Here is a 27,388-nt window from a genome sequence, read left to right on the forward strand (position 1 = left end):
ACAGGCTCCGGATGCACAGGCTCAGCGGCCACGGCTCACGGGCCCAGCCGCTCCGCAGCACGTGGGATCTTCCCGGACCGGGGCACGAACCCGCGTCCCCTGCATCGGCAGGCGGACTCTCAACCACTGCGCCACCAGGGAAGCCCGAGAGCAATTTATTTTTTAAGACAATGGTAGAAATTCACAACATTGAAAAATCAGGTTTAATTTTTGTAGCTATGAAAGCTAGAGGATGCTTATAGTATGTCATTATTGCTGCTGGATTAGGAGCAGTTTGTGGGGAGGCACGGGGAGCCTGGAAAGGCAGGTGAACTGGGGGGTGACCCGCAGGCGGGTTTCAGAGGCAGCACCAGGCTCAAGCCCCAGGCTCAGGATTCACAGGTCACACGTCCTCGGGGACACTGTCACTGCAGGAAGTCTTCCGCTAACGTGTTGAATTCATCTGCAAAACGTAAGTGCAGGTTGTGCTTGCCTTCTGGCATCAGATGCAACCTTAAAAAAAAAAAAGATGATGATAAATGGCACATCACTTAAAAACCTGTTACCCTCCCTATTGTTTCATGAAAACCTCCAGTGAGAAACTGCCCTGGTTGGTTTTTTTTCCCATCACCTCTATTAGGAAGGAAGTGTAAGGTACATCCTATGAATGGTCCCAGGAGAGAGACGTGACAGTGACAGAGCACACACTGTGCTGGGAATCGAATCACTAAGAAATGGTTTGACTGCAAACCTGACTGAGAGTGGGAGATGTGACTGGTGGTTACCTAAGGAAAAAAAATCTTTTTAATAACATTGGTCTTGAGAGAGAGGGTTGGAAAGATGATAAAAAGATGAAGTGTCCAGAATCCACTGGATTGGAGCTTCTTGGAGTATCTATGTAGTGGGAAAACCCAAATCAGAATTCACAGCCCCCGTAGTTCAAGGTTCCAGATCACCCCACCATTCTGGAGGATTGAGCAGGTCTGCGTACAAGCCACCAGACAAAGGGCAAGTAAATGTTCCTGAGGCTTGTGAGGGTAGCAGGAGCCTGCATCAGCCACCGCCCTTGGTTCTGCAGCCGTCAAGACACCTCACCATCCTTGGGAGGCTTCTTCCTTTCAACAGGGCTTTGGTCAAATGTGGCTGGTCTGCAGTTTCTTTAATAAAGGCAGACTTCTGAGTTACACATTTTATTTATTGGCTATAAAAGTGCAGACTATAAGTTTTAAACAAATTGAAGGTTCTAGGATATAAGCACAAGTCTGACTTGCTCTCTCCACGATACAGTTAGACGTTAAAAGGACTACACTGGGGCAAAATGCCAGTTACCGCATTTCCTGCTTCTCTGTGCTTTCCACGGGGTGGGGAGCTGAGAGCTCTAGGGACCTCAGTGAACATTAGAGAGGACGCATGGCAGGAGGGAGCTTGGAACAGAGCTGTCCCTGGGCGATTCTGGGCCTCCTGCAACCAACCACATGGGGGTGGGGGGGCGGTGAGGGAACCCAGACTATCAAGATCGCTGGCTTGAAAGGAGGATCTGTTGCTGGCATCTTTCTGAGGCCCTGGGGAAGGTTAGTAATGCCATTAACAATAACCAGGGCATTTCCAAGTCAACGTTAATGCTATTCAGAAAAGAAGTATTAGCTGCACCACCCCAGAGAAAGGACCACCTGCCCTCCAGAGGGACAGGGCTCACAGGGACAGTCACGGCCTCTGTTCTCAGGAGACAGAAAAGAACCAACTGCCGAGGATGCTGGCAGTCACAGAAGGACATGTCTGGGATACCTTGCACCTTCCAACGTGGACCAAGTTGGACTCTGAAGCAGAGACCCACCCTGCCAAACCTGCAAGTCCTCCTGTGTGGGGAGCCAACCTACTCCTATCATTTGTTCAGACACCCAAGAAGGAAGGACAGACACCAGCTGCGATCCCATCTTTTAGCTTCAGTGCTGTGTGTTCTCCCAGTAGTCATCTCAGTCTCAGGAAATAAAAACTGGGCCCCTCGTTAAAAATATGGGAGCCCTGTTCTGAGGCATCTACATTCAGAACTGCACTGGACTAAGGATGGGTAGACAGAGGGACGGACAGATGGACGAATGAGGGTATGAAAACGACAGCTCTGCTCCTTAATAGCTGTTGGGGTCATTTCGGGGTCCTCAACGCAGCTTTTCCTGAGGTCTGACGCAGGGGTCACTATCCCTGACATGTGCTCCTCTTGGGGCAGCACTGCCCCGGACAGGTGTAAATATGGGGCTGCCAGGGCAGCGTGGCCACTGCTGCGAAACCAGACTCTCACCCAATTAACAAAGGATCAAATCACACGCTCATGGAGAGTGGTGTTCAAACAATCACACTTTCCAGGAAAATGAGTAGGAAATTCCCCACCGCCAGACACACGGCTCAGCTGGAGAGGATGGACCCCTCGGGGGTAGATGCTAGATCCTACTTGCTGGGGCAGGTTCCCCACTGCATTTGGCACCTTTAGAAAAAGAAATGTGACTCTAGACCTTTAGAGGAATTAAAGTCCCTCTAGTCTCCTTCCACCTCTCCTGGACAGTCCTTCGACGATGCTCCCTACGTGCGAGTGGGCGAAGGAGAAACAGGCTAAAGGTGCTGGCTATTATGGGGGCAAGACAACCCAGTCTGACCAGCGTAGGCTCTTTACCAGCAAGCAACAGCATCTCCCTGAACCGCAGCTGCTCACCTGGAAAGTGGGGACAGTAACAGTGTCCACCGCAGAGGGTTATTCTGAAGATGAAATTATCTCTGGGCGCACAGTAGACACTTAATACACGTGTGCTATTTGTCCACTATTCTGTTTTGTGCTTCACAATGTACGAAAGTCGTTATGAAGGTTCCAGTTATGTACAGTGTATCAACAAAACGCTCCAACGTGGAGACAATTTATTTACGTTTGCTGGCGACCACAATCAACCGCAATTGGAAAATTCTTACCTTAAAGAGATTTTAGACCTAAATTTAAGGCCAGACACTATAAAACCCTTAGAGGAAAACATAGGCAGAACACTCTATGACATAAATCACATCAAGATCCTTTCTGACCCACCGCCTAGAGAAATGGAAATAAAAACAAAAACAAACAAATGGGACCTAATGAAACTCAAAAGCTTTTGCACAGCAAAGGAAACCATAAACAAGATGAAAAGACAACCCTCAGAATGGGAGAAAATATTTGCAAATGAAGCAACTGACAAAGGATTCATCTCCAAAATTTACAAGCAGCTCATGCAGCTCAATATCAAATAAACAAACAACCCAATCCAGAAATGGGCAGAAGACCTGAATAGACATTTCTCCAAAGAAGATATACAGATGGCCAACACATGAAAGGATGTTCCACATCACTGATCATTAGAGAAATGCAAATCAAGACTACAATGAGGCATCACCTCACACCAGTCAGAATGGCCATCATCAAAAAATCTACAAACAATAAATGCTGGAGAGGGTCTGGAGAAAAGGGAACCCTCTTGCACTGTTGGTGGGAATGTAAATTGATACAGCCACTATGGAAAACAGTATGGAGGTTCCTTAAAAAACTACCAGTAGAACTACCATAAGACCCAGCAATCCCACTACTGGGCATACACCTTGAGAAAACCATAATTCAAAAAGAGTCATGTACCACAATGTTCATTGCAGCACTATTTACAATAGTCAGGACATGGAAGCAACCTAAGTGTCCATCGACAGATGAATGGATAAAGAAGATGTGGCACATATATACAATGGAATATTACTCAACAATAAAAAGAAATGAAATTGAGTTATTTGTAGTGAGGTGGAGGGACCTAGAGTCTGTCATACAGAGTGAAGTAAGTCAGAAACAGAAAAACAAATACCGTATGCTAACACGTATATATGGCATCTAAAATAAAAATGGTTCTCATGAACCTAGGGGCAGGACAGGAATAAAGACGCAAACGTAGAGAATGAACTTGAGGACACAGCAGGGGGAAAGGAAGGCTGGGACGAGGTGAGAGAGTGGCATGGACGTATATACGCTACCAAATGTAAAACAGATAGCTAGTGGGAAGCAGCCGCATAGCACAGGGAGATCAGCTCGGTGCTCTGTGACCACCTAGAGGGGTGGGATAGGGAGGGTGGGAGGGAGACGCAAGAGGGAGGGGATATGGGGACATATGTATACGTAGAGCTGATTCACTTTGTTATACAGCAGAAACTAACACACCATTGTAAAGCAATTATGCTCCAATAAAGGTGTTTAAAAAAAAGATTTTAGAAAATGTCATGGGTGAGATTTGTCTAGAAAGGATGAGCCCCCCCTTCCCCCCACTGTGCGACACCAGGACCCGGCTCTGTAAGGATGAGGCTGGTCCTGTTTGGAGTTAATCCTGGAACCTGGCCCTAAAGGGGGTCTCGAGCTGCCTGCAGTCAGAGAGGAGGAACTAGAAACAGCAGCTGAGCAGGGGGTGGGAAGGGTCATCCGGGCAGCTGAGGGGGGCGCGGCCCCCTTCCTTCGGTGTCCGCCGGGCCCCCTCTCCACGGAACCGGAACGAACCTGCTGCCAGCACAAGACCTTTTCACTTCACGCCCGCAGGGGCACGCCACCCCCCTGCCCACCTTGGAGGTCTGGGGCCATCTTCCCACCGCTGGCCAGACTGGACAAGGCCAGGAAGCTGCAGAGCGAGGCCCCTCCTCCCTCCTGTGATCAGACAGAGGCCAGCACCTGACCCACGACCTGGGGAGCCCAGGCACCCTTAGCGCTACCACCGCCAGGCCAAGACCTCTGAGGACAGCTCCTACCAGCTGCCCTCCATCAGGGTTGGGTTTATGTGTCAACTTGGCTGAGCCACAGGTGCCCAGACATTTGGTCAGACATGATTCTGGGTGTGTGTGTGAGGGTGTTTCGGGATGAGAGTCACATCTGCATCAGCAGACTGAGCACAGCAGACTGCCCTCCCCACGTGGGTGGGCCTCATCCAATCAGCTGACGGCCCGGATAGCACAAAAGGCTGACCCTCCCCTGAGCAAGAGGAACTCCTCCTGCCTGTCTTCAAACCAGGACACTGGCTTTTTCCTGCCTTCAGACTCAAACTGCAACATCAGCTCTTTCTGGTTCTTTGGTCTTCAGAGTCAGACTGAACCACACCATGAGCTCTCCTGGGCCTCCAGCTACTGACTGCAGATCTTGGACTTCTCAGCCTCTGCAGCTGCACGAGCCAATGCCTTACTCCTATAGTACATCAATCCTCTCTCGCTCTAGATATATTACATGTACACACATGCATGTGATATACAAGTACGTGTGTGTGCACACGTACAGCTGACCGAGGGCGATGCGCCTCTGACTGCCCATCAAGCTCTACCCTGCTGTCCCCTGGGCCCCAGACCACCTGCACCCACACCAGAATTCCATCCACGAAGGCAGCTACCGTGTGCTGAGTTCTTATTCGTCTGAACGTGCACATACATCCCCATTCATTCCTCAAAAAGTTATCTGAACCATCCCCGTGTGACACACAGGAAACAGAGGTACAGAAATGCGTCCACCTGCTTATGGGCACAATTCATCACCAGCCACCCCCCCCCCACCGGGTCCATCTGAACCCCTGCTGTGCTGTTAGCCACCACGGCTGCGAATGCTGCTCAGGATCCCCAAACCCCGACTCTGGTCTCCAGGCGTGACTCCGTTTCCCACCCCTCCCCTCTAGCTGATACAGAGTCCAAGGCCCCACCTCTCTGCACACGTGGACTCCAGCCCTCGTCCTCTCCTGCCAGGTCTGTTCTCTGGCCCCAGAACCTGCAGGTGGACTCCACAACACACTTTCTGGGCCTGAGTCACCACTCAGGGACCCGTGCCACCCGCAGATGTGGCCGTGCGATGCTCACATTCTTCCTTTCACTGTGTACGAAGTGCTTTGAGAGGCTGTACCAGACCACATCCGGGACAGAGGCTGGCCTACTTGCTGCTGCTAGTAAGGTGCCAGTAAGGGGCCGCGTGGCCTCAGAACGGTGAGTAAGTGGAGGAGCAGAAAGAGACAGCCAAGCTGTGCCCGGAGGCTGGGTGGCCCTGGCCAGGCAGGGAAGGGGCAAGGGGCGCAGGACTCCAGGCAGGGAAGGGGCTGGTCACGCGTAGCCGGGTCTGAACCCAGATCCTGATCTCTACAGGGCCCCCAATTCCTGAGATCCGAGAACCTCCTCAGAAACATACTGTTGTGGTCTGAGCCGTGCCCCCCAATTCGCATGTTGAAGTCCTAACCCCAGTACTTCAGAGTGTGACCGTGCTTGGATATCAGGTCTTTAAAGAGGTATCGTGTTAAAGTGAGGTCACACAGGTGGGCCCTAATCTAATCCGATGGGTGTCCTTATGAGGAGAGATCAGGACACAGACACCCACCCAGAGGGACGGCCGTGCGAGGACACAGGGAGAACGTGGCATCTGCACACCAAGGAGAGAGGCCTCAGGACAGACCAATCCCGCGCCACCTTGATCTCGGACGTCCAGCCTCCAGACTGCGAGGGCCTCAGTGTCCGTAGTTCCTGCCGCCCATCGTGTGGCCTTTGTCACAGCAGCCGGAGCTGATGACCACGCACGGCAAGCACCCCGTGTCTCCACTGCGGCGCGGTGGTCACACCCTCCATGAAGCCCCACCCTCTCCTGAGCCAGATCAGCCCCTCTGCTTCCAGGGGCCCGTCCACGCCAGCCCCGAAGGGTCCGAAGGGTGCAGGCTCTGCTCAGCGCCAACTGTGACAGCAAGCTGGGCGGCCCCGAGGACCAGGTGTGCCCGGCAACCGGAGGCGCTCAAGCAGAGGCTGGCTAGCCAGGCAGGCGGCGGTGTCAGTGCTGTGCGATCTAGGAGGGAAGGCTGGCCGAGCGGGGGATGCCCGGTGTGGGCAGGGCCCGCTCCGCATCACCGCTGTAATCCCAGCGACCACTGTCTTACGCTCTGTATCTGGGACTTCTGCAGAAGAGTCTGTTAGGAGGAAGGGCCCAACTGCCTAAAAACAAAATCTAAAATCACTGAACCTGAGTGACCTCTGAGGCCTCTGTCTCCAGGAGATGCTGTGATTGTTCTCCAGCAAAGAGAAAAGAGAGAGACAAATTGTCACAGGCAGGAAGTGGGCCTGCTGAACGCCCACCCTTCACTCGGCCCCCTTCTAGGAGAGAAAGGCGTTTGTTTCACACCTGATTATCTATTTGTAGTACAGTCTTTGAGACGACAGACTTGTGCCTTTAATTCTAAACGTACCTGGCAAGGAAATGAAACCCCAAGTTCGTTGGAAGCACCCTGCACTCGGAGTTGCTCCCCTGGGGTCAGAAGGCCTGTGCACAGAGTCGGAGGGGGACCTTGGTGCTCCAGGAATCAACCCTCTTTTTGTGGGTCCAGAATTAACCACTGTGTTTTAGGTTTATGCCCAACATAAAGGGCTCTTCTGGCAGAGGAAGGGAGCAAGTGTAACACTTCACTCTCGACTCATTTCTCCCAAAGAATCCTGCTCTAAGAAGATGACCTTCCATAAGAGAGTGTACTAAAACCATTAACATCTGAATGGCAAGGGAATATTTTTCTCCCATATTGATGTATTCTGTTGCTAGGAGATGGGTCTGGAACAGAATTCCTAAACTTTCTTGCAGACTTTTACTGAACATGGCTCTCTAAGGGAACACACTGCATTTATCATGAGCATCAGTGTGCAAAAACCTGTCATTTCTGAAGCTAGAAGACAATTAACCAGGTCAGCAAGTATATACTACAGGCATCTTACCATCATATTAAAATAAGAGTATGTTTATGAGAGGCAGCTGTGCTGTGGGGGGAAAGCACTATATTAGGAGGAGAAAACCCTAGAATTTGTCGTTTACTAGCCATGCAACCTTGGAAGATTACTTAACATGTCTCAGCCTTGATTTTCTCATCTGTAAAATGGGACAAAATCTTTTTCCATAAGGTTGTTGTGAAGTATGTAATCAGATATCATATGTGAAATGCCTTTTCAAATATAAAATGCTATTTGGACATAGGAATTAGGTTTATAGTAATGCTATTTTACTGCAGAATAAGAAGCGTGTCTCCCACATTTAAAAATTCTCTGAAACATCTGTTAAAATCTATCATGGAATAAATAGTATGATTAGGAGGTAAAGGAACTGTTTCTACTTTCCCTGCTGGACTGCGGGAACTCTCAGCTCAGGGACCACTCCTGACCTGCCAGGCAGCGCTGGCCTGCAGTGGGCATCGGAATCGGCTCACGGAGGGGGTCTGGGCGGGGGGGAGGGAGGATGTTCTTAGGTCACTAACAAAGCCAATTTCCAAAGAATTCTATGCAATTCCAAAGATGTCCTGAGTAATGACAGCGTCTCTGGAATTCATACACAGTCTCTGAAGGGATCAAGGCTCACTTGGGTGTTTATTTTCCAGTAGGTTTGCTTAAAACAAACAAACCCAGGCCACCACCTCCTGGTCACACCTCATTTTCTCCTTCAGGATGTGCATCACTGCATATCAAGGAAATTCTGAGCTTGCTCAACATGGAATTTTCATCTTGATATAAGCACCAGCAGAAGCTGGCTCCCGTGTCAGTCAAAGTATTTAAATTATAAATCTGTGTTCCATATAAAAACAAATGGGATTGAAGAACAGAATTTCTGCTGACATGTCTTATTAGGTTCTCTGGCGTCCCCAGGCTAGTTGGCAGAAACAGGGCTACACAGACAAGGAACGTGTCTCTGCCATTTAATCGAATGGGCCACCAACACAGCTGGCTTGGCAGACGCTGCTGTCTCGTGATTCTGAATAACAGGTTCTCCTCTGATGTGTACATATTTAAGGCTGGAATAACACGAGAAGTTTACAACATCTTAAGTGGGAAAAAAGCAGGAATCAGAGTTGAATATAGAACATGATTGTATCTATGTTAAAAAAATACTAGAAAGGAGTAGTACACAAAAACGCTATTAATGGAGGTATTTAAATGGATGGTAAGCAACAGGCGATTTGCTTTCTTCTTTTGATTTTACAAACTTTCTTTACTGGGTGAGTAGTGCTTTTATAACGAAAGTTCCTAAATGATAGGTGACTGTTTAGGTTGATGTGCTGCAGCCCTCAGAGCTCCTGCCCTCGGATTCTAGGGCTCCTTGGCCCCCTGTTCCCTAAATACAGCAGGACTGTTGGTTCACAGGGGAAAAAACCCCTCCTCTCTGGCAGGATGCACCTGAAAAACCCAACCCTCATGCTTCTTCTCTTCCTACAGCTTCTCCCATTTACCTCCCAAACCCCCAGGGCAGAGTGCTGGCTCACGCCGGACTCACCGTGACCCCTTCACGTGTTTGTGTATGAAGTCGGCATGGAAGCTCGGGACCAGAGGATCCTTCTCACCGTGCACGATTAGGGTGGGGCACTGAACCAGGGGCAGCAGGTGCCGACAGATGTTACCTGAAAGACACGGAGACTCTGCTTTCCCATGGCCCTCCTCGGGGTGGGGAGGGGCAGAGCGCAGACAAGCGCCCCCCCCAACCCCCGGCCCTCCCACCTTAGCATCCGTCTCTATGAGACTGGCCTGGATCAGTCGGGGTCTGAGTGCCTTCCAGCTCTAACATTCTTTGGGTTTCCTTTTCCGTTTCTCTCCTGGCTTTTTTCTTTTAAGCTCTACTAGTGAACAAGCACTCTTGCCTGATTTAAATTCATAATTCATGGAAAACAGTAGTTAAAACAAACAAAAACCCTACGAGTCTTTATATTACGTGGGGCAGTTCGCCGTTTGCCAAATGACGGTGGACACTTGGTACCTGCAAAGTTCCTACCTTGAAATAGTGTCTTCAGTGGGGCCCTCTGGCCCTCAAGCCTGTGTCCCTCACGGTGAAGCTACAACTGCAGCTGTGCAGAAGCTGCTGTCCATCCCTCCCGCCCCGACACCCCTGACAGAGGCCCTCACCCTCACGTGTGACAGCGTTTCTAAGGCTCACATGGCACAAGTCAGGCTCCACTTCCTGTCCTGCCATTTCCTGCTGGGGAAAACTTGGGGGTGCCCTAACTCCATGAGTTTTTTGGCCTCTCTCGGTTGATCAGGGACAAGCATACATCCCTGGGGTGGCTGTACTGCTAAGAGGAGGCGCCCTGATCCCAGCAGGCACCCCAGAGCTAGCCTCATCCTCCCCAGCTGCCCTGAGAAAGCCAGGGTCCCCGGGTGCTGTCCAGGCAGCGGCTCCTCCCTCCTCTCGGGTGGGGGTCACTGCCTGCTGGCCCTGGGGGGGCCACACCCACCATTGAGCAGCCCCGCGGCGATTAACGCCAGTGTTCCCGAGCCCACCCCGCGTGTCGGGAGCCGTCCCAGCACCCGTGAGCCACAGGAGGTGCAGGCTTTAACTCATACAGTAGGTACAACTGCTCGTAAATCAAGTATTTTTACAATAGTAGTGGTAACTTTTTATTAAGCACTCACCCTGTAGTTGGTATCAAAGCCGAGTGTAGGTAACCTCACATGATATAACCTCACATATAATAATAATACACATAAAACCTCACATGTATAACCTCACGTACAGTATATAATCTCACGTATATAATCTCACATAAAATATATATATGAAGCCTCACATATATAACCTCACATAGAATATACATGTAAAACCTCACGTATGTAACCTCACATAGTATACAAAACCTCACATACTTTATATACACGTGTGTATGTATGAAAACACCTCCCCTCACGTATATAATCCTCACAGCAGCTTCCTGGGGTAGTTCCCAGTATCTCCAGTTCACAGACCCAGAACTGCTGCTCAGAGAGGCTAAGGGATCTGCCTGAACCCACTCAAACAGCAGCCATGTGGCAAAGCCAGAATCCACCCCAGGGCCTGACTCCAAATCTGGCGATTAATCCCTAAGCTGAACTGAGCAGCCATAACCTTGAGTACAAGAAAAGGGCTCCTGTCAAAGGAATCAGTACTGAAGGGAGATAAGAAGTTTGTTAACGGCCTTGCTGTAAGGCGATTCATACATTTCCAGATTCTCTGGATCATGACGCTTTCTCCCTCACTTTCTCTCTTTAATACACTGCATTTTTTAGAGTTTTAGGGTTACAGCAGGACTGAGCGGGAGGCAGAGAGCTCCCACGTACCCCTAACCCCACACACGCACAACCTCCTCCATCGCCGATAACCCGTCAGACACTTCTTACAACAGATGAACCTGCACTGACGCACCATCACCACCCTGAGTCCGGGGTATTCCACGGGCACACACTCTTGGTGGACACACTTGGTGGGTCTGGACAAATGCATAATGACGTGGATGCAATGATGATATTATACAGAGCATTTTCACTGTCCTAAAATTCCTCTGTGTGGCTACTCTAAGGTGTGTACAGTGGGATCTCGTTGTTGTCTGGCCCATCTTTTATTCGGGTTGTTTTCTTATTGTTCAGTTTTAAGAGTTTTTTGTATATTTGGATACAAGTCCTTTAGCAAATATTTTCTCCCAGTCTGCAGTTGTCTTTTCATTCTCCTGAAATACATTTCAAGGACCTGTTTCTATGGGTGGATACTGCATTTGAACAGGATATACTTGCTGTTTTGAACTTAAACCAAAAAAGTAACATTTCCAAATGTTCTTCTCATTATGAAAGTTTTTAAAGATGACTCATTCCGGAAATGATAACTGAATAGACCAAACTGGTACCTGAATCACAACAATTTTGTAACTGAATGTGCTTCAAGATTAGATCTTACCTAGTCTTGATTCTTTTAGCAATTAGAAAAGCGAGAGACTACAAATGTAAATAGCTATAAAAAATAGACTTTAATTCAGAATTTCTCTTCAGGATGTCAATTCTTCCTGTTATTGGAAACCATGTTAACTTTTCAGATAAAGACAGGAAGACATCTGTCATGGCTAAAGTGACACAACTTAGCTTGGAACTTGGGAAAGGACTGAATACTTTCTTCCTCATACTAATTCTTCTGGGGCTGAAGGTCATGACAGAGAATCCCTCCTTTTCTGTCCTAGTAACAGAGGATGTAGTGGGGTGACACCTCTAAATGTGAAAAAGAGAAAATCTGGTGTCTGTTTTCTAATTACCCATCCTGGAATTAGAAAGTGAAGAGTATCTGAGGCTTCCGGAGAATGATTTTGCCATCATACACACAAAGGATTCGAAGGAAAAAGAACAGTCTGCTATGAGACACTCAACAATGCGACCCTTTGTACACATGGTCTGTCTCTGGTGCAAGGCGGGTCTATCACACAAGAACTCGCATTGTACACGATCACCAGCACCCTCTGTTCACACATGACTGTGGAAGGACAGTGGGCGAGCACGTTAATCCCCGAGGAATCCTCGAGCGTCTGGGGGACTCAAGCAGCCTCTCTAATGAGCAAAGGGACCGTTAAATAGCTCATGTAACCTACCATCTGGAAGATGCTTAAACTGTTTTATGCCATCCACCCACTTTTCACAGGTTCTGGCAAAGTAGTCCAACCCATAGAGGGCTTCCAGAGGCTTTCTTGTTCTCTCACTCCATTTAGACACGTCTCGGATACCTGAAAGACAGATATGTGGGCAAGAATGGGCTTAGTCTCAGACTAGAGTTCATCTGTAAATACCCCAAGCGCAGTGCACTCAGAGCCGCGGCACTGGCTGTCCTGCCAGCTGGGAGTGTTCCCCCAGTCTCCACGTGGCTCACGCTGGCTTCGCCCAGGTCGGCCGGGCCTTCCCTGACCCCGCCCTCCGTCACTCTGCTCAGGGCTGGTCACTTTTAGTGGCTTCTGTGTCCGTGGTGAGTGCCAAGTGCTGGGTCCCCACCAAGATGTGAGCTCTGTGTGGGGGGTTTTGCTTTGTTTTGTCCCCCACTGTGGCCCTCAGGCACAAAAGAGGGACCAGTAGATTCTTACCAAGTGAATGAAATTAGATCTAAAATTAATGCTTTCTGTTAAAGGTATAAGATAAAAGCAGACATTCCCCTAATTAGGGTCATCTGAGTGAAAATGACATTATTTATAACAGGAGTTGTTTTCTGAACTGCATTTATGTACGTTGAGCAATGCACACACATCATTCATTCTAATTTCTGCCCCTGAAGGCACATGGGTGTAACTACTAACTACAAACTATATTACAGATGACTCTCTGTTAGGAAAGGAAAGAGTGGCCAAAAGCCACCTTTAAAGTGAACTGCCGTCTGAGGCAGCCTGACCCGGATAGAGACAGTGCCTGCCTTTCTCTTGCTCACTCTTCTGAACCCGCAGACGGACGCCCATGGTTGAGTCCAGACGCTGAGGACGCTGAACTGCTCCGCACAAACCTGAGAAGACTCCAGAGGGGGGCGGGGGCGGGGTTGGTGGGGAGATGCAGAGAAGAAGCCTGAAAATGAAGAGGTGGCAGGAGACCTGGGAAGAAGGAAGAGGAGAGAGGGGCTGGCACGACGGCATGAAGACGGCCCGTGAGAAACGCCCCGGAGACAGCTCTGCCCTTGGCCGTGCAGCGGAGCACACCCTCGGGAAGGCCCTCCTGCAGTGGAACAACTAACTCTTTCATAATATATGATTTTTGTTGCACTGCTGGAGTTTGCAGTAACTGATGGGAAACTAGAGTGTGTGTGTGTGTGTGTGTGTGTGCCTGTGTGTCTGTGCGTAAGAGAACCCTGAAAACAGAGCAAAGAGTGGTAAGACCACTCAAAGGCAGGATTGCTTCGGGGGAAGGTGACTGTTGGCTGGGGGAGGGTGGACACGGCTGAACCTGAGATGGAAATGGCCCCAACATGGTACCATCCATAGTTCCCCAGAGCAGCAAATGGACATCCTCTTTGAAGGAAAGTGTTCTCAACTTATGCTCACTGTCTTTTTTGTTTGTTTTCACATTAAGAGTAAGCATACATCCACTCCCCATCAAAGATCACGAGGCAATCAGAATCTTTGTAAAGATAACGAAACAACTAGAAAATTGGAAGAGAAAGCTTAAGAAATTATGCAGGGCCCTACCCACAGAGACACGGAGATGAATAGAAACGGGGAGATGGAAATGCTCGGTCTACAAAGTTCAATCAGTCCCCAAAGGAGGAGGGACGGAGGGGGAAGGTGGAGGGAGAGGAGGGAGAGGAGGGGGAGAGGAAGGGGGTTCACTGTCAGAGGGAATCAGCAGGTGACAATGTTTCTCAGAACTGATAAAAGAGTCCAGACAAAAGTTAAATGTAGCCCAAATAGGATAAACAAACAGAAATCCAACACGGGGTGGTAGAACAGCAGTGTACCAAAGAAAAAGAGAAAATCTGAAAAAGAGCCAGAGGTAAGACATATCGCTCCAAAGGAAGGAAAGTCAGACCCACAACAGCAGGTAAGGAAGGCAGAAGGCACCAGAATAGCAGAGAAGATACGTTTCCATTTCTATTTCTGTACTTAGCCAAACCATGTTTCAAGAGTGAGCGTGAAAGAAACATTTTTAAGTAAAAGCTGAGTTGACTATTACCGGACCTGCCCTTAAAGAACTTCTGAAGAACAATGTCAGGGAAAAGAGAGAGGGCCTTAGAAGGGACATGTGAGAGGGAAGGAAGAAAGGGGAGCAAAGAGCCGACAGACGTGTCAGCAAATGTAAGAGCAGCTCAATGTTAAGGTCATTTATACGTCAACTAAAGACGCACCGAGGCAGTGAGAAAATAAAACACTGTACCATTTCCTCACATTAAAATTAAATAGTCCTGTCCAGAAAGAAAGCAAGAAGACAAGTCACACACTGGTAACACAACTACTAACACACTGACTAACCAGCAAGGAGTTAGTAAGCAGGTTACTAAAAACCGAAAAACAAAGTAACACTGCAAACCAGTAACACTGTGCTCATATCAGAAGTGCTCTATGCTTGAGTTGGGTGGGGCCTCCTGGGTGCTGGTTCCGCTGTTACACTTCATAACATACACCCGTGAAACATACTGTGTTATTTACATGTATCATATATTACACAATAAAAATTTAAAAACCAGTAAAAAGACATGAATAGGTAAAATGCAAAAGACGAAACCCCAGTGGTGCATAAACACATGAAAAGATTCTCAATTTCATTAGTAACAGGAAAATGCGAATTAAGACCCCCGATAGAATACCATCTTACACGCATTTGGCCAGAATTAAGAACTCGGATAGTTCCAAGTTCCTGTTGAGGATCTAAGCTAAGGTGGTGGAAGTGTAAGCTTCTTTTGCCGGAAAATGATCTGCCACCTGAAAGTGGCACATCTGCAAGCACGGCGCAGCCACCCCAGCACGGGCGTCCTCCCCAGGGAGGTCTGCTCACACGCTGAGGACGCACCCAACGATGCTCACGGCAACACTAGGAGGAAAGAGAGGGAGGATACAGTGCAACAGGCCGTGTGCCCGACAGCGCCACACGGCCACGCCACGAATGAACCTCGGAAACGGCGTTCTAAGAAAACTATGTGTAAAGACTGAGTCACAGAAAATGCCATGTAGTACGAAGGCACCCTGTTTAGCTCGAAAACAAATAAAACTAAATTATGCGCCGTTTACGGATATGAATGCATGTGACGACAGTGTCTTCAAGACGGTACACGGATGGACAACTCAGGCTGGAAGCAGCGCGCGGGCCAGCAGTGACTGACCCTGTGCTCCCTGGTGGGTCCATTCACGTCGCAGGTGTGCCTTATATGGGTCAAATATTACACAGTTACAGTAAAAATTCAGCTGTGAAATAATCAGAATAAAAATATGATCTATTATCTGTTCGATATCATAGTTAATTTATAGAGGTGCTATACATATATGCATTATTTATATAAAATTAAATATAGAAAATATCTGTTTTATCAATACACACTGTTTTATAGTATTTGTCCTATTATATGAGATACAGGTTAAAATACATATTTTAAAGTGTATTTTACCTTCTAACACGTTTAGGCAGGAGACGTAAACGAAGGGACGTCTGCCTCAGTGAGGAGACCTTCCCGAGGAGGGCTTGTTCTTTCGTTCTGTTAAAAACCCACGCTGACAAATCGGGGGTGGAGGCTCAGGAGCAGTGGTGACACAGGAGGGAGCCACGGGGGCCAGGGTGTCACCCCCACACGCCTGCTGTTGCCTCCGGAAGAGGAGCAAGAGGGGCCGCAGGCTGGAGCCAGGGAAGTGGGGGAAGCCTAGGTCAGTTGCACTTTTCGCCCCAGGGACCCCCAGATCTCAGCGCGCCCTCCTCTCATCCTGCGAGCCCAGTGGTCTCAAATCGGGCAGCTTGCTGGGGGCTAAGTTGCCACAGCTGGAATGCCTGGTGGGCGAGGAGGCCACCAGTACAGGCCCTGGGTAGCAACCCCCGGCTGGAGGGGAGCACCCCTCTGGGTCCCCAGCAATCACAGCGCTGGTCCCCTCGACCAGAGCCTCAGCCTTACACCAACAGGCAGTGGGCCACATCTGCCCACGGGCTGCACTCCGCCAGGCCCTGTTTCCCCGTCTCTAAAAATCCTCAGAGATAAGCTTGAAGGACAACCTTAAAAAGTGTGAACAGCACAACAATTCTTTATCAAAGTGTGCGGGCTCCCGTTGAATCCAATGTTCCCTTCCACACTCACATACTTGAAATGAGCCTGTAAATAACACTTCATGTCAACCCCCTCCTTCCTTGAGGGTCACTATCACAGTAGGAAATGTAAATAAAAACTTTACTTATTAGCCTTTTCCTGACTCATAAACAGTGTCACTTCTGGAAATAGGAAACTTTAAAATACAGACTAGTTAAATTGCATTACTCTCCTGAGAACTAACCACCTTCCCACATTACAGCCGAGGAAACGGATGAGACATGACTTGTCAACTCACATCAAAACAAGGCCTGACGCAGTGGTTGAGAGTCCGCCTGCCGATGCAGGGGACGCCGGTTCGTGCCCCGGTGTGGGAAGATCCCACATGCCGCGGAGCGGCTGGGCCCGTGAGCCATGGCCGCTGAGCCTGCGCGTCCGGAGCCTGTGCTCCGCAGCGGGAGAGGCCACAACAGTGAGAGGCCCGCGTACCGCAAAAAACAAACAAACAAACAAACGAAAAACAAGGCCTGAGAAAGGTCAGGGGAGGGGAGGCTGCTCTCCAGGTGGAGGGACTTACCCTGATAAATCTCCTCATCCTGGTCGGTCACGTAGGCGTTGGCCCCCCAGATCACCATCTTGTTGATGTAGGACGGGTATCTTGCAGCTGCAATGAGGGCTGTTATCCCACCATCACTCCAGCCCAGCAAAGAGACCTTCTTAAACTTCAGCATCTGTGACAAATACCACGAAATGCACAGCACAGGTTATGGCTCCTTTGCTGCGGAGAGAGCTTGATGATGGTCAAGTATCAGGATCAACACAGCTGTGGTGTATGGAGTGTCAATTGGCCATTAAAGAAAAATCCTAGAGTCCACCATTTGATGACATAAATGTTTCTCTCAATTAGCTGTGGTGCAAATATGATGGTCATAAAAACCTAAGTACATAGTATTGTTTTGAATGATGAGGGGACTACATCTTCTGGTTGGATAAAGTCTCAAGGAACCAGAAACAGTGGAGATCAACTGTACTTGGACGTGACAACGTGTGTGCGTCCATGCAGGTCTGAGCGAAGACTTTGAGGACAGGTATGGAGATCAGAGAGGGAAACGGGAGAGTCGCTGCATCTGGTAAAGCCACTGACTGCAACTATGGGAAGAACTGGCTACAGGAAGGCCGGGAGAGAATGATGGTGGTTACACTGGTCTCCGGGTGACCAGCCAGGCTCCGAGAATGTGTCTGACAGGGAAGACGAGCATCTCAGAGATGCTGCTGAGAAGTAAAAACGGAATGATTGGGGAAATTTAAAGAAGTAACAAATATCAGTCCGAGACATCTGCTGATGGGACTCTAAATTGCTGTGACTACTATGGATAATACTTTGACACTATCTTGTAGAATGAATATCTGCATCTCCCGTCACTCAGCAAGTCACCTCCTAAATGTGCATGGAGCTCTCACACACGTGTACCAGGACAGGTCCAGGAAGTCCACGCCAGCACTGTCTGCAATAGCAAAACAGGAGCGCCACAGTGTCCATGCACAACACAATGTTCACTGCACTTCTGTGTATAATTGCATGCGCACACACACACACATACACACAAAAGGCAACTTAGAAATTATTTAGCTACCATCAGAAGAGAGGGGAATTAAGACACAGTGTATCCATACAACAGAATACTAAGTGCCTATTATAAAACTGAAGTAAATTTGTATTTATTGGCATGGAAGTATCTTCTTGATCAACTGTTCAATGAACAGTAAGCTGGAAAATCATTAGGTGTAATAGGATGCCATCAATACAGAATTGTGTGCTTATACATGTAATAAGATTGCCCAGAAAGGCAGAGCCTCAAAATCTTGGTAGCAGTACCTCTAAATAGATTGTTTGATATATCTGTTTTCCTCTTTATACCCATCTGAACCCTGAATTCTCTATAGGAGTCAAGTGATATTACCCCTGAAGAAACAACAAACAAAAACAAAATAAATGAAGACAGGCCCAGCCACTCTCCTCCTCTGGGCTCTTGTCTAAGAGACCCACCTTCATCAAATCAACAGCGTCTTTTGCATCCCTTTCAAAAAATTCTACTGGGAAATCTCGATCTGGGGGTCTGGAATGTCCGTACCCTCGGGGATCCCAGGCAACCACTGTGAAGAGCTTCTTATTCAGGTTCTCAATCTGAGGTCCAAAATCAGTCTCTCCACTTCCTAAAAGTAGTCACTTGGTTACACTCCAGTAAATGCTTTCATTGTTTCAAACACACTACATCAGAAGCAGAAACAACCATAAACTTAAAGTAACTAGTTTCTACTCAAAGTTAGACCTCGGCTGTAACCAGCAAAGCAGCTTCCTTTCCTGCTGGAGTTCAGACCTACCCCCCATCTCCCCCTAGTGGCTACTCTGAGAAGGACAGAGGCCCTAATGTTTCATTTGGTCCTGTATTATTCCAGCACGTTTGATCTCTCTTCAGCTTAATCGTGCTTTTTATTTAAAAAAAAAAAAAATTCACGAAACTGCATAGAAATAAACTTACTGATACAGCATGCTTCTGGGTTATTTTTTCTTTCTTTTTTTTAAAAATGACTGTTACAAATGAGAGAGACCTTAATAGTAGGTGTAGACACATTAATGAGATTTGATTCTAGTCATTCAAAGCAGAATTTCTAAAATCCCAGATGTCTTTTACTAAGCTAACGTGAATAGCCCTGAAGGTTTTATTTTCTGGTTATAACTAGAAACCAGAAAATTAAACTAAAACACTGAAATGAGGGGGGAGGGAAGGGTGTGGAGGGAAGAAATCAAGTTAGTTTGTTTCATGACAACTGTATGAACCAGCGTATGTTAGTTAGCAAGTAGAGCCACGTTCTCAGGCCGGCGGCGGACCTGACCGGCAGCCCCCAGCCTGCCCACACGGTCACGGCCACCGTGTGCACAGGCAGGGTTGTCTTGTGTGGTCCACACAGTGTGGAAGGCCAGACTCCCAAGGAGCCCAGTCCAGGGGCAAGTCAGCATCTCATTTCTAAGCTCTGCTTGATTTCTGGGGACTCATAGCTCAGGTCACAAATGGATGGTAAACGTCTCGCTTAATAAACTGGCAATTATTAGAAAATGTCTTTCAATGCTGTAGGATCATTTAATGTCACCAAGGATGATGATGTCACTCTTCCTGACAAGATATACCTTCCTCAACATCAGGTAAATCACCCAGAAAACCCAAGCTGAAAACATAACTGGATTTCCAGCACATGTCTACTGCTCTGACATCTGAAGCTTCTCTCATGATCCCTGAACTGGAGGGTCTTCCAGGGAACTGCGCTGAAAGAGGGGCAGGAGGTGAGAAGGTGGGAAAAGGCAACAGGGTAACTCAAGACCAATTTCAGAAACAATAATACCTGGCACACAGGAATACATTTGAAGACCAGTGCAAAGACCATTTGAATACTAAAACCTTAATGAAATTACTTTAAGGAATAGTTACCAATATATGATACCTGAGAAGGAAACGCATCAACACTGGTTGCCCGTGGGTAGGGGAACTGGGTGCTGGGGGACAGTAGTTTAGGGGAGAAACTTGCTGTTCGATTTTTGAATCAGGTTAATGTTTTACACAAGCAAAAACTAAATAGCCAAAAGCTTTTTATACCTGGGTAATGACAGCAATACTGAAACAATGGCAAACTGTTCATTGCTTTAGCTCACATCAGCCATTGGAGTAAATATGATCCTCCATTACAACAGCTCGAAGGAAAAAGATACTAAATACTATCTGGACAGAGACGCCTCAATAGCTACAACAGTGCCACTATCAGCTGAGGCTACGTCGAGTGGAACCATCATGTGATTGAAAAATTTTAGCATTTTACTTTTAAGAGAAGGAAGTAAATCATAAGGAAGTATATACTGGATTACTTAACTAAATTAAAAATAAAACAATACTAAAACCCTTAAAACCAAATTTGAGATGCCCTGGAATCACTGGAAATTCCCCCCCGCCCCCGAACTTTCTACATCTAAACTACTCATCTATAAGAGGAGATCGCAATCCACCTGGCTTTACCACGCTCCGTTCACGCCAAACTAATTCTGACCTTCAAAAAGCCTTTAAGCCCAGTTTTGTTCTTAGCTCTGATCTTGGCTGAACATATAGTCAAGCACAACAGGGCAAAATCAGTCCAACTGTTAGCAGCAGAAGTCTCACATCCTGGAACCCCTCAATTCCAGGCAAACTGGGCTGCTGGTCACCCACTCATCTCCTTCCTTCACCCACACTGCTTTCCTTGACCTGTCATCCCCCTAAGTTGTAAGCAACTACACAGTGTTGGACTTGCGTGGGAAAAAACTGGGTATTTAAAGGAATAAAAACTGCATAAAGTAGAAAGGTATCTTTCTACACCACCTAAAATTGACTGTAGCAAGTATTACTTAAAGCATCTCAGCAAAGCACTAAAGTTAGTCATCAAGCCTGGGCATCTAGGATTGTGAACGCAGCGCAGACGACACAGCATGCAGAGCATTCGGTAAAAACCTGCAGACCCAGCATTCCCGGGAGCAGCAGGACCGCGTGCTCTCCGCCTCCAGTCCTCAGGTAGTGCAGGTGGACGCCATTCACAGCCACTTTGGCGGAGGTCACAGAGGAGCTGGAAGAGAAAAGCCCCATCCCCAGAGGACAACTACTGAGCAGCACACACGTGAGGACAGAGCCACGCGTTTACACACGAATCAGCTGCAGTGCCCTCCCCAGGTCCCTCGGATTATTCTGATACGTGCTTCAGTTTTCCAGACCTGAACAGGGACCAGTTTGCTTCCTCCCCACCACACTGCAGATCTGGGCTGCATCTTCGTTTGAACATCGTACAGCACCAGCTCAGGGCTTATGCCACAGAGGCACCGAGAGGCCTGCTGAAGTCAACGGCCACACAGGCCACCCTACAGGCCCACGCTGGGGTGCCAAGGTGCAGGCTGACGCGGGAGCCCCCGCCGTGGAATGCCAGGTGGGCACTGGCACAGACCCTGGAGCCACTCGTCTGGGCCTCAGCAGGTCCAGAGGAGGCACCCGGACCTTAGGCTGCATTGGTGGCGTTCCCAAGGATGAGGCTGGTCTCAGGGTCCAGAGGGAAGGCCCTGAGCCCGAGGCTGTCCTGTAGGCATCTGGCCTCTCCATTCTCCAGCCAGCCACATGAGGGCCCCCTGGTCAGGAATGCCCATCTGCACCAATGTGGCCAGACTGGTTTTAAGATGTGGAAATGTTTCTGCGTTGACTGTTAGATAGGCAGGTCCACATCAAAGCCCTCCCCACGCCAGCCCTCCCTGGCCCAAGACCTCCTGCGCTGCAGCATCTAACCATGTGCCACCCCAGGGGCTCTGCCCTGGGCAGCGTCCTCAACTGCTCTCGTGGAAGCTCCAGGATGGCAACGTGAGGATGCACATCAACACGGCACATACAGGGCCCTGCATCAGGCCCTAGGAGCCTCCCATCAACTCCCCAGGTGGCTGGGGGACACGCAGAAGGGACGTGAAGGCGTGCCAGGGCAGATGCTGGAACAAATGTGCCGGATACAGGCACATCGAGTCTTAACACACAGCTTCTGGAAAAATATGACAGACCTGAGGGTAGTAAGGCCTGACGTAACTATCGACACGAGCTCGTCATCTACAGAAATATTCCGGGAGGAGCAAGAACAGCAGCACCGAGCCGCGGTCGTGTCACACGGACCTGCTGTTACTTGTTATTAACGGACAGCTCCAGAATCAAGATAAAGGTGAATAATGCTCCGCTGATAGAGTCATTTCAGGAAGCGATGGTTTACTGACACATCCGTCCATCGGCGAGAGACAGTCGTCTGCACACCCTCAGGGAGGGGGGAAGCTGTCAGACGCCCGTGTTCAGCACAGGAAACGAGGCAGCTCCCCAGACAGACACAGACGCCCAGCGCTCGCTCAGCTCAGCCGAGGGCGACTGCACACCTCTATCACTCCTCGTGCCCTCAAGGTTCTCGAGGGGCCCCCTTCCCAGCAGTGAGAAGGACATGCTTGGAGAGGCATCTTGCACAGTGAAGACGTCATGTATAATGAGCCCCCCCCCATCTCTCTCGAGGTCCGAGCCACTGGGTTTCACAACCAGGGGCTGCTGGCTCTCAGACCTGCACCCCTCCAGGGCCGGGAGCTGCCCAGGGCCTGGCTCACGCGGGCTTCCCCTTCGTGGCCAGCCCGAAGTCTCTCCAGCTAAAAGCCTCGGACTTCCCTCTGTGCTCTGCCATACCGGTGTTTGGGCTCCCCATTCCAAATTTCTTGTCTTCTAATTATCCCCATCCCACATTCTTCTGGCTGCCTAAGAAGACAGAGATAAAGCCTGGCAGTCTAGAATCGGGCGTGACGGGAGCTCAATGGCAGGGAAGGGTTACTAGGGCGGAGGACTTTGAAGGTGGCTTCAGAGAGATGGAGAGATTCTATCAGGCTTGGGTGGAGGTACCTGGAGCAGACTGAAAAAGCAGCATCTGAGATGAACTTCCAAGATGGGTACAACTCTGAAGAAAGAATGTGGTGGGGAGTGTGCTTGTAGAAGAAGAAATGGCATGACCAAAGTCCCAGGGGTTGGGGACACACGTGGGGACCAGGCAAGCTCAGCCTGACAAGAGCATGGGGGCAGAGAGGGAGCAAAGGTTGGGGCCAAGTGGTGAAGGGGTTTGCAGTCAGGGGGCAGGAAATGTGCCTGGCGTTTTGTCACCAACACCCTGTCTGTCGTCATCCCTGAGGGACCTGCCATTATCCACCAGCCTACCCCTGGGGTTACTGGAGGCTCCCAAAACCTTGCATCCATCCCCAGGTTGGGGAAACAGGATAGAGAACTGTTCATGTACAAAAGCAAATCAATTTCAAACATAAGGAAAAAGTTTTATTTTAAAAAATAATAGTTATTGAATGATCTTGCACATAAATATACTTGAAAGGAGTGTTGCATTTTCCCTCCAGCTTATCAAAGGGCTCTCAAATGACAGTCAGGCCTCCGATAACATTGTTAAAAGAACGCTGAGACAAAAGCAGGCTGCAGAGGCCAGGTCTTGGAATGGGCCTGACATGTGCTCATCACTTTGAACCCCATTCAAGACACCAAATTTTCCAAACTCTCAGGTAGGAAAAAGGATAGATAGAAAACTTAAAGAAAAATGAACCACTTTCTCTTGGGCTGTCAATTTCTCCCTCCCATGAATCACTTCTCTAACCCAGGTGTTCTTAAGCAGGTGTGTTCATTACAATCACCTGTGGAGTTAAAAATACACCTGCCCGGGGCTTCCCTGGTGGCGCAGTGGTTGAGAGTCCGCCTGCCAATGCAGGGGACACAGGTTCGTGCCCCAGTCCAGGACGATCCCACGTGCTGAGGAGCGGCTGGGCCCGTGAGCCATGGCCGCTGAGCCTGCATGTCCGGAACCTGTGCTCCGCAGTGGGAGAGGCCACAACAGTGAGAGGCCTGCGTGCCGCAAAAAAACCCCAAAAAACAAAACACCTGCCTGGGACAATCCTGGGAGACCCACTCAGTAATTCTGAGGTAGAGCCGTGGCATGTGCTTTCTAAAACACCGAAACTCTGCTGTATTATTCACTCGTTCACGTATATCCTGAACCCCTACTTTGGGCTGGGTGCTCCATGTTGCCTGGGAGTTGGCAGGGAAGACAACTCAATCTGCAACCAGCAGTACTACGCACTTTGCCAAGTATGAGGACAGGAGACACTGGAGTGCTCGCAGCAGACAACACGTTCACCACACCTTCAGCAACACCTACACAGCTACACGCTCGGCCCCTTTTTATGAGAGTGTTTCCTGCCCCCACTATACCAGTGGGACTCGAACTTAGATTTGAATCATCTGGCAAACTTTCAAATCTCCAGATGCCCAAGCTGCATTAAATCAAAATCTCTGGGCTGGGACCCAGGCATTTGTATTTTTTAAATTCTCCAAGAGACTCCAATAGACAACCGAGATTGAGAAAGATTGTATTGAGTTAATTTCTTAGAGGAGAGAAAAATCCTGTCTCCTTTTTTAAAAACAGCCTGCAGGGGCTTCCCTGGTGGCGCAGTGGTTGAGAGTCCGCCTGCCGATGCGGGGGGTGCAGGTTCGTGCCCGGGTCTGGGAAGATCCCACATGCCACGGAGGGGCTGGGCCCGTGAGCCATGGCCGCTGAGCCTGCGCGTCCGGAGCCTGTGCTCCGCAGCGGGAGAGGCCACAGCGGTGAGAGGCCCGCGTGCTGCAAAAAAAAAAAAAAACAGCCTGCAGGAAGGCCTGCTCGGCCGAAGAGCCCAGAGCCCGCCTCACTTTTGTCCTTGAATCCCTCCTTCTGGGAGGCCGGACAAGCAAGTTTGTGGAAGGGAAGGGGGTCAGGAGCAACACAACAGCAAGTACTTCCTGATGAGGGGGCTGAGCTGCCCCCGGCAAAGAGGGAGAGATTCCTGTGGGAGCAGGCAAGAATGTAACCATTTGGGGCAAAGAACTAAACTAGAAAACACATACAGTTTAATTATTAAACTAGATAATGTCCTCTGATAAGAGCTTACTTATCTCATTCATTTTGCTATATGATGCACATTAGACTCAACCTAGTTTTACCGCTGAGGAATACAGCTTAGGTAACTGGCCCCAGTCACTCTGCTGGTAACTTGCAAAGCCAAAATGAGCACCTGAATGTCGACACCTGGAATGTCACACTTTGCTTAGAAATAAAAATGGGGGCCACTTAATAAGTCCTCCATATTCTCTGTTCAGCTATTTCTTTTGTACATTTTTTCCAAAGTAACCATTAGCTACAATAAAGCATTAGCAACGCCCAGGGCTTGGATTAACATGAATTTTGAGGACTTATTTTTACATCTTTTATACACTGTATTATTATTTAGATATTCATATTTGTATCATTATTAATTGTAACTACTAATTACTTAATTCCTATTATGTCCCAGGCCTTTTACACTCATTGTCTCAAACCCTTAGAGAGGGTAAATAACTTGCTCCTGTTGATGTTTTTTCTGTAACCTCACGGCTGAACAGAGTCCCCAGCGGGCTCGGCACCGGGGCCACATTCACCCTGACTGCTGGACACAAGGTGAGGGCAGGCGCCAGGGGAAGGCGGGTCTCTGATGCTCAGACAGAGCATCCCCAGGTTGAACTGGAAAACATCTCTCTTCAGGCAGGCTGTTAGGTTCTGTAAAGTTATAAATATTGTAAATGCACGTAACACACAATTTCAGGTGGAAAAGGCTTTCCTGACCAGGCCCTGGGATAAACCACTTTGCAGATTATGAAATACAAAGAGTCAGAGTTCCAAACAGCAGACTTACAGAGAAGGTTTTGGAATGCAACACAGTTGTAGGTTAGGCACCCGCTGTTCTGAAGCAAAGGTCTTACAGGAGTGCTTTTACCTACTTAACACGGGACTGCCTTCTTGTTTCCGGATTAACCAATACCACTGCTTGTTTTCCCCTTTACAGGTCATATCAATTTGCAACTGCATTTATAAAACGGCAGTTGAAAATCCAGAGAAACCTGTTTTTCAGAGATATTTTAGGAGGAATGATTTGCACTGCTAAGTGGATGGGGCCTTCTTGCAACCATTTAATAACCTACTGTAACCGATATTGGTGCCATCACAGGAACCCCATTTCAATCCCTTTCTGCAAATGGGACACTGGATAAATGGGCATTTTTCAACGTTGACTTACAGAGCTGCAGGCGTTGACATATTTTTCCATCTGTATGAAAACAGTTCTGAAAATCGTAAAGCTGGTCAGATCTTTCCTTTCTCCTTCCAAATGAGAAGCTTCCCAACAGGTGAAGTTCTGAAGGCCAGGTACCTTCCTAGTCATGGGTGGAACTGACCCAGCACCAGCCATGTATGTGTGTATGTGTGTGTGCGCGCGCGTGCGTGTGTCTGTGCGTGCGCGTGTGTAAGCAGGTACGCAGGAAATAAAGTAAAGCAAGCTTCACGCCGCTCCAACCGCATGTCCTGCGTACTCTCCCTCGAGACCGACAGCACCCACTTTTAAGACTGTGGGTCAGAGACGGATCTACTTTTCTTGCTGCTGCTGTGTTTCAAAGCCTGTGCGGGAGGGCATGTCACAAGAGAGAAAGGCAGATTCCTGGGCGTCTCCACAACCTGCGCCCTCAGCACCTCAGGAAGCCATCTCCCCGCTTCCCAAGGTGATTCTTCTGCACATTAAAGCTCGAGGCGGGCAAGCGGGGCGAAGGAGACCCAGGGCCTTGGGGCCCGCGACTCCGACAGCTGATGGGGCGCAGGCACTGCCAGGCTGGCCTGACAGGAGCGCGCGCGAGCACTGCCCGCAGGCGTGAAGGGCTGCGCGGAACGCGGGCCCGGAGCGAGGGTCTCCCACCGCCGGACCCTCGCCGCTCCCGGCGCCGTACCTCGGCCCAGCGCACCACCCCGCCGCCCGCGCTCCCTCGGCCGCGCCCGAGTCATGGGTTAAAGGGCAAGGGGCCGGCGAGGCCATGACCACGCGTGTCCCCAGCCCGGCCCCTGGCCAGCGGCTCCCCTCACGCCGCCCCGAGCGCGCGGACAACAACGCGGGGGCTCCCGAAGGGGAGCGGCCATTACCTGAACGCAGCCACGGGCTCGGCCTGGGGAACGTGGATCCCGGGCTTCAGCGTGGAGAGGAAAAGCCGCAGCCGCCGCGCGCCCCAGAGGGCCTGCGCCGCCGCCGCCATGGTCACTGGTCGCGCTCGCGCCGGAAGCGCGCAAGCGCCGGGTCTCCCGGCCACCCTGAGCCCGCCCCACCGCGCCGCCCGAGCACGCATGCGCCGGGCCCCTCGGCATCCCTGAGCGCGCCCCGCAGCGCCGGGTCTTTTGGCAGCAGTGGGCCCGCACCTGCCCAACCACCCCGAGCACGCATGCGCTGGGCCC

At 49.5% G+C, this 27,388-nt stretch overlaps 1 protein-coding gene across 1 annotated transcript; it reads right to left on the minus strand.

The window, feature by feature from the left end:
- Positions 1-152: 152 nt before the first annotated feature.
- On the minus strand, positions 153-27,226 carry BPHL (biphenyl hydrolase like). Its single transcript, XM_081247792.1, has 7 exons — positions 27,083-27,226; positions 21,018-21,121; positions 18,525-18,691; positions 17,055-17,208; positions 12,375-12,506; positions 9,275-9,398; positions 153-492 (listed from the first exon to the last, which is right to left on the minus strand). The coding sequence occupies exons 1-7, from the start codon at positions 27,190-27,192 to the stop codon at positions 405-407; spliced, it is 879 nt and encodes a 292-aa protein (XP_081103918.1). The 5' UTR covers positions 27,193-27,226; the 3' UTR covers positions 153-404.
- Positions 27,227-27,388: the final 162 nt, after the last annotated feature.

Source organism: Mesoplodon bidens (genome assembly GCF_964165515.1).
Source record: "Mesoplodon bidens genome assembly, chromosome: 10".
NCBI lineage: Eukaryota > Metazoa > Chordata > Mammalia > Artiodactyla > Ziphiidae > Mesoplodon > Mesoplodon bidens.